The 13842-nt window shown below is 43.3% G+C and overlaps 1 protein-coding gene across 2 annotated transcripts in view; it reads left to right on the plus strand.

The window, feature by feature from the left end:
* The window catches only part of LOC132384385 (NACHT, LRR and PYD domains-containing protein 3-like), a 42156-nt gene extending 28886 nt beyond the window's left edge, over positions 1-13270 (plus strand). For both annotated transcript variants that reach the window (XM_059955489.1, XM_059955490.1), the window contains exons 7-12: positions 1399-1570; positions 1673-1729; positions 8153-9887; positions 11032-11202; positions 11358-11525; positions 11672-13270. In XM_059955489.1, coding sequence (XP_059811472.1) covers positions 1399-1570; positions 1673-1729; positions 8153-9887; positions 11032-11202; positions 11358-11525; positions 11672-11759 — 2391 coding nt within the window. In that variant the 3' untranslated portion in view covers positions 11760-13270. The remainder of the gene's footprint in view (positions 1-1398; positions 1571-1672; positions 1730-8152; positions 9888-11031; positions 11203-11357; positions 11526-11671) is intronic.
* The last annotated feature ends 572 nt before the right edge of the window (positions 13271-13842 follow it).

Below are 13842 nucleotides of genomic sequence, written 5' to 3' on the forward strand. Positions count from 1 at the left end.
CTGTGCTGATGAAAGTTACAGATTCATTACCCTCCCGTTAAAGAAATTCCTCCTCATCTTTTCCAAATGGAGGTCCTTCTGTACTGAGGCTGTGCCCTTTGGTTTGAGACTCTCCGCTGTAATGAACATCTTTTCCACAGAAGATTCCACATAAGTTTATCAAAGTTTTGAAAATAGTTTATGCCTTCATTACTTGTACAAACGTGCATGCCCATATAATTCCCGATACGATATTCAAACTGCCACTGTTTTGTCCATTTTTCCATACCGTCTACTTCCTACAGTGAACTCCCTGCTTTCTCAACGCTTCCGGTCCCACCACATACCTTCGTATTGACACCAAACTTGGCCATCAACCCATCAATTCCGTCATCGAAATCATTGCCATATAACAAGAAAAGAAACGGTCCCCAAACCCCTGCAGAACAGCACTATCCACCGGCATCAAAATCGAAAGGCCAACTATTTTCCCATTCTTTGCTTCCTGATAGTCAGCCTGAAGTTGAACTAGAGTAAGAATATGGATCCTTTCTCTGTGCTACTATCTTCCCTATCATATCATGGGCTCTTATTGGGTATGCAGCCTCATCTAGTCAAAGGTGTCGTCTTTCAATTTATCATTGACCAGCACTTCTTGTGTTTCAAAACACAACACTAAATCCAAATTCGCCTTCACTATCGTGGCCTCAACCAGTAGCTTCTCTAAAAAGTATCTTGTCGGTATTATACAAATCCCCTGGCTTGGGATGTAGCACCAACTTGATTTTCCAAAGCTAACAGCATATTGAAATCACCACAGCTACCCCCATAGCTCTTTTAATACTGCCCTTTTTCCAAGTTTTTTTAACTATCTCCACATCGGGCTACTGTTTAATGTTAAATGGGTATTCAAGTTTCTTAACTCTAAAGACGTGATTATCCAGTACGATGTCACTTCGTTCTAAAGATTTTTTTTAACATTAGAGACGATCCAAGCCTACCAGCCTATCCTTTCGATACAAAATGTATCCTTGGATGTGAGCACAGAACTATGATTTTCTTTCAGCCACGAATCAGTGATGCTTCCCATCCATTTTTTCTCTCTCGCTCTCCCCGTTCTTGTTGCCACATCTTGCTGATTTAATGTTGTACATTGACAGATCGAGGAAATTAATCTCGTTGCATCTATTGCAGAGTGTCAGTGAAGCCTTTTTCTCGCCCAGCATTGATTTTGAATTTCCCTCAGTTATTGTTTCTCTGTTAATGACAGAATTCAGAGAATTAACAGGGGATGAGCTGACAGTCAAGTGACTGCACCTGTTCTGAAGCTACAGCGACAAGGACGCATATTGTCCTCCATGTCTTTCTGTCTGCTATTATTGCTTATTGTTTATAAAATTTATTGTTTCCCTTCCATAGGAAGTCACTGAACTGGCAGAGAAGGGTAACCGGGCAGAGAGTTCCACACGCTTCGTAAATTTGGTGATGGGGAAAGGCTTGCGAACCCGGAGGGCGATATGGGAATCCTTTGCGAAAATGAGGACTGAGTTACCGATGTTGGACAAAATACTGAAAGAAATACAGGAGCTGGGTATGTTAAAGCCACGCACTGAACGCAAAGTCACATTGAAATAAATAGATTTAATTGTAATAGCTTGGTTTTCATCAGATCTTTTTAAAATTTTTTAAACAGGCCCGGATCCACAAGTACACATAAATATTAGCGAAGACCTACCCACTCAACTGAAAGGTGAGTGATGTATTCCACAGTTCAAACCACATCTCAAATGTTAGATTGTGCTTGGCAGAACTTGTGATATAGTAAAATTAGTAACTGAATTACGGTAAATATATGTGTACATTAAATAGTTCAATTAAAATAGTACGATACCAGAGATGATAAAAGAGTGAGATAGAGTCCATGGGTTCAGTGTCAATTTAGAAATCGGATGTCAGACGGGCAGAAACAGTCGCTGAAGCGCTGAGAATAAGCCACCATGTTTATGTTCTCCTTCCTGACGGTAATATTGAGAAAAGGGCGTGTCCTCAGTGATGAGGGTCCTTCATAGTGGAGGCTCTGCTCCTTCAATATATCCTTGATAGTGCTGCAGCTGGTATCCATGATAAAGCTGACTAATTTTACAATTTTCTATTGATTCTTTTGATCCTGTGCAGTGTCCCCCATACCAAACGCCGATGTAGCCTCTCCACTGTACATCTGTAGATGTTTTTGAATGTTTTAAGCGACAATCTAAATCTCCTCACACTCCGAAATAAACATAGCCGCTGTCTTGCCTCTTTTAAAGCTACATCAATATGTCGGAACCAAGTAACATCTTCAGAGATACTGACACTCTGCAACCTGAAATTGCTAAATCTCTCTGCTTCTGATCCCTCCGAGGACCGGTTTGTGTTCCCTCATCTAAGTCTGTCTGAAGTCCACAATCAGCTCTTTGGTTTTAACCACAAACCATTTGCCGATCCCTGGATTCAAGTTACAGTTCAGAGAGTCTCTTGTTGCAGCGTGAATATGCTACAATGTATTTTTCCATTAATCCAGCAGCTGGTTCTGCCGAGACTTTCACACTGGCCCAAACGGGCTAGAAATCCCCACACACCCCAGGCAGGTTCCTGATAGACTGTATCTTACAGTCCAGGTGACTTTTTTAATCCCCAGATCTTTCAGTCTCCAAAGCACTCTCTCCTTCTTCAGAATTCTGCACTCACTTCCGCCCCGGGATACTCTTGACATAGCGGCATACTGCTGGCACCTTCCACGGTGAGGACGATGGAAAATGCTTACTGAGTTCATCCGCCATTTCCCTTCCCCGCATTACTACATCTCCAACATGATTTTCCACTGGTTGGATATCTACTTTCTCCTTTCTTATACTCTTTATATACCCAGTAAAGGAAGGAGAAAACGTTTTCTACTCTCCTTTATACTGTGAACCATATCCTTTCATGTGTATATCTAGGACTATATTTAACAGGCATGTCATCGTTGCCTCGCTGACCATCCAGGCACCTACCTCTTTGTGAAAATAAACAAACAAAAAATTAATAACTACCCATAAGTTCTTTGAATGTACCCCGCCTCGCTGAAACCAAATGCCCTCTGGTCTTAGGCATTTCAGGCTCCCGACGATCACTATGCCTCTCTCAGTCTTATACACCTGTGTCAGATCTCCCCTCAGCCTCCGGTGTCAAACCAAGTTTCTTAAACATTTCTTTGTAACCTGTGCCCTCAAATTGAGCAAAGTTTTGATGAACCTGTTCTGCATCCTCTCCAATCGTGAGCCAATTATGGGCCATCGGAAGACCGAGGATAATAATTGGGTCATTTGGCTATTCGAATTTGCTCTGTAATTGCTGTCAACCTCACTGCCCTGCCGTCTGCCTGTAAAGTTGACAGCTTTAATAAGGAACCTATCGACTTGCACTTTAAATATAACCAATGACTTGTACTCCGCAGCCAACCATGGCAAATAAATAAATAAATAGATAGATAGATAGATAGATAGATAAATAATAAATAGATGGATAGATAGATAGATAAATAGATAAATAAATAGATAGATAAATCAATCAATCAATCAATCAATCGCAGGTTCACCACCGGGCAGCAAAATAAATTTCTCTTCGTCTCTGTTCAAATGGGACGTACATACTTTTTTCCCACTCCCTGGCTTTCTGCCCGTAACAAATAAGATGAACTCTTAATAATACTACATATAGTAACAAGGTAAAACATATCTCTTGCGTAAAGGAGAAATCACAGATGACCCATCAAAACCTCGTCCTAGTACTTGCTTATAAACGATATATAAAATTGCAACATCCTGTGTCTCTCAACTAATCATTACGCATTGGGTGAGCACGACATACTTGCAGAAGAGCAGAAAGAATGCCGTAAGGTTATGAAAGTATGTAAAGACAACTGATAATAGATTCTGTTATTCTAAATCAAGCCCCGAGAAAAGCAGAAATCTTTCATATCGTTACATTGATTCCCAAAAATATTTGATTCTATCCCACACTCGTGCTTAATAGAAGTTCTTAATACATACGCAGGTTCTGAAATTCTGTGAAATTCCTACATCTGATGAAGGACTGGCGTGCTATAAGCACCCCATCTGTTAACAGCTAAAATCAAACAGCATTATCAAAATAAACTGAGGAATTACTCAGGGTGACTCTCCAAGCCTACTGTGGCCATGCTTAGCTTTAAACCCACTCTTTCATTTATTAAATTGGCTGGAAATACGGTACCAAATCAACAAAAGGCAATATGATTTATACGCTGGCACGTTGAGACACCTGTTCATGGATGATTTTATTTAATACTCTCCTTCATCAGTAAATCGAATTTAATTAATTCAAAACTGTGGAACTATTTTCCAAAGATTAACTTTACACTAGATAAGTGCAGAACATTCAACAGATTCTGGGGCGCCATTAAGTCGGCGACTTGTGCGAGCAGCTTGGAAGGAAGTGATCACATATTCCGGTTTCAGACAGCTACAGCTCAAATCCACAGCACAGTTATGTGTAATACTGCAATTAACATCGTTTTAAGGTGATTAAAAATCTATCACTCGGAAGAATCTCGGACAGCAGTCTCCAGTCGCAGGTCCAGTTCCCCATTAAGACAGCAGAAGAGAGGATGCCGCGCTGGATTAAAATGAGTTTGGTTTAGGAGACAAGACTTCAGACTTCCACGACCGACGATCGTCCAGCGAGCATACAATCGCTGGTAAATAATATCAAAGATCTCAGAGCAACATTCCTGTCACAGAGGGACATTCGGTCACATTGTGTTTTCTGTTTCTTGGAGACTTGAACATCTCCCACCAACCAGGATGCCGTGATACAGCTCGCTGGCTTCACATTCGCCATCAAGGTAGGACTGTGGAGTCTTTCGAAGGAAGAGGAGGTTGAGTAGGTTTCATTATTAACTCCCTGTGTTGTACAATCGTGGCGGTTTTACCCCTGTCATGTTCACTCGACCTGGAACATTTCACGATCAAGCGTCATCCATTTTGGGAATTTTCCCAGTCCAGCTTAAAAAAGTCTTCAAGAATTGTCACCAACACATCACTTGTGGAGCCAGAGGAGCCAAGACACTGAAGCAAGTTATACCGCCGTCAAGAGTGCTAACTGTGCCATCCCACGTCCGCACTTTGGAAAGTCTGATCTCCCGGCTGGACTTCTACTCCCCGACTACAGGCAGAGACAGAAGGCCGCAACAGCAGTACAGAGGACCAAGAAGGAATGGACAAGGGAAGCACAGGAGCGCTTACAGGACTGGTTTGAGTCTATGGGCCAGGCGATAGTCACAGATTCATCTTCGAATCTAGGTGAGTACGCCACATTTGTCACTGGCTTCATTAAAACACGTGTAGATGAGTGTATGCCTAACGTACATAAACGAATCAAAAGTCGTGGATGAACCAGGAGATTCGTACTCTGCCGGGGGCTAGATCTGTCGCTTTCACGCCTGAAATCCAGGACTATACAAGACCAGCAGTGGGCGATCTCAAGAGCAAAATAACAATTCTGAGTCGGATGGACGTGGTCTGGTAGGGTTTGAAGATCATTACATCCAGCAAAGAGAAAGCTAACATGAATGGCAGGGATACTTCATTCCCAGGTGTGCTCAACGGCCGTTGTTCACACTCTGTAAAGGTGAACAAAATGGCAGCTATGAGGAACACTGCAGCACGTAGTGAGCCCGTGATCTGTCTCGGAGAGTGACGTCAGAAAGTCTTTCAAGAGGTTAAACCCTCGCAAGCTCAACAGTCCCCGATGGTGTACTGGGTAGGCATCTGCAATCTGTGCCAACCAAAGTTGCTGAAAGACATTTTCAATCTGTCATTGCTACAGTTGGTAGTTCCCACCAGCTTCCAAAGCGCAACATTCGTACCATATCTACGGTCACAAGGAGCTTTGCAAGATTGGCTGTGGCTAGAACACACCCCAGCTTTAACAAGGACCTGGACCTACTGCAATTTGCCCATTGCTACAATAGGTCTACAACTGGTGCGATTTCATTGTCTCTTTGTGAGGCCTTGGAATGCCTGGACAATACTAATTCTTATGCTAGACTGCTATTTCACATAATCATTCCTACAGGTATAATCAAAAGCTTCAAAATTTGGGGTTCCGTGCCTCCCAGAGCAACTGGAACTTCAGCTTCCCCACCGGAAGACCACAGTCTGTGTGGACTGGAATTAACATCTCTTCCTCCCTGGTAATCAAAAGTGGCTCACTTCAAAGATGTTCGCTTTAGCCCACTGCTCTACCCTCGCAATATCAATACCATGTACAAATTTCCTGACGACATATATTGCTGGCCAGATTTCAGACGGTAACGAGAACGCGTAGAGTAGCAAGCTGGTTGCAACAACAAACAAGGACTCCCATGCCTTAATATAAATACAAGGCTGATCTAGTTTTAGAGTCCGGTATCTACAAATTATACTATGAACGGTCCATTGTTACAGACAAGACAATCCATAAAAAACGTCAGGATAAAGCAAGAACAACTTACTAAATAGACAGAACACTTACAAACACACATAGGAAACAGAAATTAATTAGAGAAAAACACGAGAAATATGATAAATTAAAAGAGGAAATAAAAGACTATGGAACATGAACTGGGTACAAATTGTCCCAAAAGCAATATTTGCAACTGATATCATCCCAATAGCATTAATCAATTAGTCCAGCACAGCAATATTTATGTGATTCTCCAGAAATCCACAATACTAACCGCCACTCGCATATTCAAAACGTTTCGAAAATTTGAGAAATGAGTGTGCTTGCCAGTGCCCACAAGCCAGCTTTTAGCAGATTGAGTTGAGAAAAGATACAAAATACAGTAATAATACTTATCAAGGTCCTACAAAATCTAATGAAGCATTGGCATACTATACTCACCCCATCTATTAACAACCAACAAAGAACAACCACCATTATTAAAATAAACCGAGGCAGTATTTTTTTCAGGGCGACTCTCTAAACCCACTATGGTTTTGACTGGACCATAAGACATTGGACCAGAATTAGGCCATTTGGCCCATCGTGTCTGTTCTTCCGTTCCATCATGGCCAATTTATTTTCGTTCTTTTATCATTTTCTCCTCTTTCACACTGTTACTAATTAAGAAACTATCAACTTTTGGTTTAAATATACCCAGTGACTTGGCCTTCAGTCAACTACAGCAATGAATTCCAAAGATTCACCCTCTAAAGGGATGCCTTTCATTCTGAGACTCATTGTGTAACGACAAAAACCATAACATTTACATTTGCATGATGCGTACGAATGTTTCACAAACATTTCTTACACATAAATTAACACTTAAGGTGTTCTTATTTTAAATTGGAAAATGCATTTTCAAATCTTTCAAAAATGCTCAGTATTATTTTTATTTTACAATGTTGTTTTCGGACATCTCACCTGTTTTGTCCAGCTTGAAGCCCGCTCTCTAATTTATTGAATCGGATGAAGATCGTGTCTCAAATCAGAAAAAATCAAATAAAACATGCATCCTCTATTCATGGACGATTTTAAATTATACACTCCTTCATCAGTAAAGCTAAAACAATTAAATAAAGTAGCAGATGGATTTTGAGAGATGTATAAAAGTACTTTGGATGAGAAAGATGCAGAACACTGAACATAAAGATGCGGCCCTACTTGAGAATTTCGCGCATATTCTGCTCCTGCTTTGATGCAGGATGCAGTAGACACCTGTGAATCCCCAGTGTGTACATGTGAAAATGCACAGGGTCCGCTGTCCATATTTCCACATTCACATCACTTGCTAATGATAACAATGCTTTAAATATAGAGAAATGTTGTTGTAAAGGAAAACGTCCACAGAAGTGCAGTCAGAATTGCAATAGGATATTCGTTCACACGGAATAGGATGTCAGAAGGATGTTATCTTCACATGGAATTTGTACCTGAAGATGATGATTGAATATTATCTGGGATATTCATTCCTGTCAAATACGGTGTTTGTTAGCAGAATTTTACTTTCTGCAACAACATCCGTGGAGGGGTTGAATTAATTCATGTTATCTCTGGCACTCAATATCGTAATGCTGTTATAAAGTTCTTTGTCAAATGAGCCATTTACCATTCTCTGTTCCCATGGAAGATGTTCAACAGAAACACAAGGAGACTCTGCGGACAGAAACTGAAACACTGAGAGTGAACACGATCCTGATGACGGAGAAGGAGAAGGTTTTCCAGCTGGTTGATCGATACGCTGAACTCACGGTCATTTCTACTGTTAGAGATCGGAGACTGGTGGAACATGAGCTGACGGCAAGAGGCAGAGACCACGAGGAGAGGAGAGAGAAACATCTCAGCGAAGAGCTGGAAAAAATCCGGACTGATCAGTTGTTCCAGAGCAGCTTTTCCCAGAGTGAAATCAATTCAGGGAGTTCGGTAGCAGTGGTTGGAGATCCGGGAATTGGGAAAACGACAATGGTACAAAAGATTGTTTATGACTGGGCCACAGGGAAAATATACCAACAATTCCAGTTTGTCTTCCGTTTCAGATTCAAGGATTTAAACTCAATTAACTGTAGAACGAACCTGAGAAAACTGATTCTGGACCAGTATCCTTACTTTGGGAATTTGCTGAGAGAGGTCTGGAAAAACCCAAAGGGATTGTTGTTTATATTTGATGGTTTGGATGAATTCAAACAAAGAATCGATTTTACTGACAGTCGGAGAGACACAGAACCTCAATACCACTGCCCGGATCCTGAGTCCTGGTGTGAATTGTCCGACATTGTGTACAGTTTAATCCAGCACAAACTGCTCCCAGGGTGTTCAGTGCTGGTGACAACCCGTCCCTCTGCGTTACATTTATTGGAAAAGGCAGAAATCAGTGTCTGGGCTGAAATCCTGGGATTTGTTGGTGAAGAACGTAAGCAATATTTCATCAAATATTTTGAAGATCGGGCGGTGGCGGTCGCTGTTTTCAAACACGTGAAGGAGAACGAGATCCTGTACACCATGAGCCACAACCCCTCATTCTGCTGCATTCTTGCTCTGGCACTGGGCCCCTTCTTCACCCAAAGAGTCAGGGACCCTCAGCGACTTCCCAGGACCATCACCCAATTGTATTCCTGCTATATTGACAACATCTTAAAAATTCACGGCAGTGAGATTGAATACGCTCGTGATGTGTTGTTCGGAGTTGGTCAGATGGCATTCGAAGGAGTGCCTCAGAGGAACATTGTGTTTACAGATGAAGATTTGATTAAATACAATTTCCATCCTTCCCAGTTCCTGTCTGGGTTCCTGACGGAGTTTTTCGAGAGGGAGGATTCCGACCGCTGTGTGCTGTACAAATTCCTACACCCCACCATCCAAGAGTTTGTAGCTGCGCTCGCACAATACCTGACTCTAGATCCCGAAGATATCTCGAAATTTCTCACTGTAGCCCACAACACGACAGACGGGCGATTCGCGGTATTTCTCCGTTTTGTTGCTGGTCTCTCATCCCGAAAGACAGCTCTGGTCCTGGAAGAGTTTCTGGGTCCACTTGCTCAACAAACAACCTGCCAGGTGATTGACTGGGTGAAGAAGGAAGTTAAACACCAGAGTAAAAGCAGATGGAGTGAAGCCGGTAGAAGCCTCCTGAACACAATGTACTACCTATTTGAGTCTGAGGATCGAGGACTGGCTCAGGCCGTACTGGAATCTGTGGAAACACTTTCATTCAGTGCAACAACACTGACCCTGACTGACTGCGCGGTTCTCTCCCATGTCATCGGACTGTGTGATACAATCAAACTCCTGGATCTCTCTGGTTGCCACATTCAGCGTGAAGGATTCCAACGGCTGGGACACGAGCTGCATAAGTGCCAGGAGTTGAGGTAACTTCATTTCTCTCTGACTGTGAACTGTGACACGTTCCATTGTGTTATGTTAATGTTAGGAATCTGGACGGAACTGTAGTAAATCAGGCTGTGTGGAATTGTGATAAGCGAACAGTTAGAGAAGTCAATGCTCATGCCATCAGGTTGGAGGCTACCCAGCCGCTATATAAGGTGTTGTTCCTCCAACCTGAGTGTGGATTAAGTTTGATGGTAGAGGAGGCCATGGATAGACATATCAGAATGGGAATGGGACGCGGAATTAAAATGTGTGGCCATTGGGAGATCCTGATTTCTCTGGCGGACAGAGCATAGGTGTTCTGCGAAACGCTCTCCCAGTCTGCGTCGGGTCTCACCAATATATAAAAGGCCACACCGGGAGTACCGGACGCAGTATACCACACCATCCAAATCACAGGTGAAGTGTCGCCTCACCTGGAAGGACTGGCATGAACATTGACTTCTCTAACTGCCGTTAATGCCCCTCCTCTCCTTCTTACCCCATCCCTAGAATATTTAGCTTTTTTCCGCCTCCGGTTTTTACTCTCTCGTTCTGCCCATCACTCTGCCTGTCCTCCTCTCCCCCTTTCTTTCTCCATAGGCCTCCCGTCCCATGATCCTTTCCCTTCTCCAGTTCTGTATCCCTCTTGCCAATCATCTTTCCGGCTCTCAGCTTCACTCCACCCCCTCCGGTCTTCTCCTATCATTTCGCATTTCCCCCTCCCCCCACTACTTTCAAATCTCTTACTATCTTTCCTTTCAGTTAATCCTGATGAAGGGTCTCGGCCCGAAACTTCGACAGCGCTTCTTCCTATAGATGCTGCCTGACCTGCTGCATTCCACCAGCATATTGTGTGTGTTGCTTGAATTTCCAGCATCTGCCGATTTCCTCGTGTTTGCCTCGTTCATCAATTTGCCTGTTTGTGCTTAGACTGTGGAGAATGACCTGGGAGATTCAGGAGTGAAGCTGCTGTCTGCGGCTCTCAGTAACCCAGAGTAGAAACTACAATACTATGTTTACAGTCACTGGGTGTTTAACACTGAACATTAATGTGATCAGAAATTGTATTACTGATAAAAACAGGGGGGTTGTGCCATCTTCCTTCTCTTTGTGTCCTTCACCCTTATCCTCTCTCATCTCCAGGCTGAATAAAGTCAGTCTCACAGATTCTGGTGTCGAGGATCTCGACTCCACTCTCAGTACAAATCGATCACTGATGGACCGGGACCTGAAGGAGAATAGACTGGGAGATTCAGTAGTGAAACTGGTGTCTGCGGCTCTGAGGAACCCGGAGTGTAAAATACAGAGACTGGAGTAAGTACCAGACTGTGGGAGATTGCGTTCACAGTCACTGGGTGTCAGACACTGAACAGTAATGTGATCAGTAACTGTGTTACTGATAAACACTGGGAATTTCTACCGTATCCTTTCTCTCTGTGTCCTTCACCTTCACTTTCTCACATCTCCAGGCTGGGGAGAGTCGGTCTCACAGATTCTGGTGCCGAGGATCTCCTCTCCGCTCTCAGTACAAACAGATCATTGATGGAGCTGTACCTGGGATTAAACTCGCTCACAGACCAATCAGTCCCCACTGTCCGCCGCCTCATACAGACACTCCCGAGTCTGGAGTGGATCCGGTGAGTGTTTGTGTTAGTGCTCAATGTGATGAAATATCAGCGGATCCGCGGGGATTCTGGTGATATTTGTCTGTGAGAGTTGTTGAAACATGAACCCAAGCCCGTGTTGCTGACAGTGTTAGTAACTCGTTTATTTCCTCTTTCAGACTGGTAGGGAATCGATTCTATTTGAAAAGGAGGGAGCAACTGAGATCTCTGAAGGAAATCAGACCCCGACTGACTGTGATCACGTGAACATCTGAGTGTGTGAACATCCCCGTCTGGGGACATTTTGGCCTACTCAACGGCATTCCCTTTAACCACCACCCTCCCCTTTAATGCCTGCGCTCCAGGTTGACTTCCCACCGGTGTTAACCATATACCCATATGTCCATATAACAATTACAGCACGGAAACAGGCCATCTCGGCCCTTCTGCTCCGTGCCGAACGCTTACTCTCACCTAGTCCCACTGACCCGCACTCAGCCCATAACCCTCCATTCCTTTCCTGTCCATATACCTATCCAATTTTACTTTAAATGACAATATCCAACCTGGCTCTACCACTTCTATTAGAAGCTCGTTCCACACAACTAAGTGAAGAAGTTCCGCCTCGTGTTACCCCTAAACTTTTGCCCCCTAACTCTCAAATCATGTCCTCTTGTTTGAATCTCCCCTACTCTCAATGGAAAAAAGCCTATCCACGTCAACTCCATCTATAAACTCCATCTCATAATTTTAAATACCTCTATCAAGAGCCCCCACAACCTTCTATGCTCCAAAGAATAAAGACCTAACTTGTTCAATCTTTCTCTGTAACTTAGGTGCTGAAATCCAGGTTACATTCTAGAAAATTTTCTCTGTACTCTCTCTATTTCGTTGACATTTTTCCTATAATTCGGTGACCAGAACTGTGCACAATACTCCACAATAAATTAGTGTTAACTAATCTTGTCTTTAGCTAAGCCTTGTATTACGTCCAGGCGTTTCTGAAGTCATGTAATTCCGCCTCGCGTCCGCAGCGCTTCCTTCGCCGGGTGTCCGGGTCCGAGTGCTTCGCCAAGTGACGCCCTGTGGAATTACACAGTCTGGAAAAAATCTGTGTGTGGGGCTCATTCTAGGACACCAGTATTCCGGGGTGGGATTATCCATGGATAATTTTGCTCCCTTTGCTAAGGACGGTACATTCTTTGTTGTGTGGAGATATAATGATGTTAAATTTACAAATACCTTGGCAGTGACCCTGGATCTGCAGCGATCTGGAACACTGCTGTGAAGTGTAACTTTATAATCATCGGTCCCTGATGGAGTGAAGGGATAGGTAAATAGCGGGATAGATTAAAAGAGATTAAAGGGCTGTGATTAGTTAATGATCAATCACTTTATGTTAGTTGCTGGACAGCCAAAAGGGAACCTTACCCAGCAACAAGTGACGTACCAGACTTTGTTCCCTAATGGTGTTAGACATAGGTCCAAATAAGGAATTATCTGGTCACACAAAGCATTTTGAGGTGTGACATGACTAAATATGGGTACGAATGCGTACAGGGTAGATCTTTCGAGAGAAGGGGAAGGTGTCAGCATGAGGTACTAATGTTGTCTCCAGGCTAGCTTTGATAGAAATAATTATAACTAACCAATGATGATTTTACATCTAATTGTATCTTAGCTTGTGATCGAAACTGTTCTAAAACTGTATTAACTCGCGTAATTATATTTCCTGTGATGATCAATGTTATAAATTGTGGAGAATTGTGATTTGGGGGAGGGCGGTGTCTGTACTGGCTCTTTGGGAGATCAGTCTGTAACTTCCCCCCATAGCATGCCATGAATAAAGAGTAAAAGTTTTATCACTTGTTTTGTGGTCTCATTGCATCCTTGGCACCTGCGCCTTTGCATCGGGTTTTAGACACCCCCATACAAAGTGATGGTGAGAAACGGGACTGATTATTCAAGCTGTCACTCATTGACGTCGGTCAAGTAATTGTGTGTGCCTGTGAGTGAATCGGGAGATGCTTATTTATTCCCGCACGTTAGCTGGAGTTGTGTAATTTACATTTGTCAGGATTAAATCAGCAAACCGCTGTAGCTTCCAGTTGCGGTGTTGAACTTGAGTCTGATTTGAGGAGTAACCGTGATGTAAGGTTACTGCTGTCCCCCGCAGCCCAGTCATTCCAACAGTGGTCCAGAGCTTCTCAGACCAGCACAGCAGCATATCACCTCCAGGCTGAGTGATGTCTAGTGGGATGCCTCCCCCTCTCCAACTTCTGCTAAACCACACCCTCTCCTCGTTCCCGCTACCTGGGCTCTACTGCCCCATTACCCGTGTGCGCTCCTT

The sequence above is a fragment of the Hypanus sabinus genome, chromosome 32 (genome assembly GCF_030144855.1).
Source record: "Hypanus sabinus isolate sHypSab1 chromosome 32, sHypSab1.hap1, whole genome shotgun sequence".
NCBI lineage: Eukaryota > Metazoa > Chordata > Chondrichthyes > Myliobatiformes > Dasyatidae > Hypanus > Hypanus sabinus.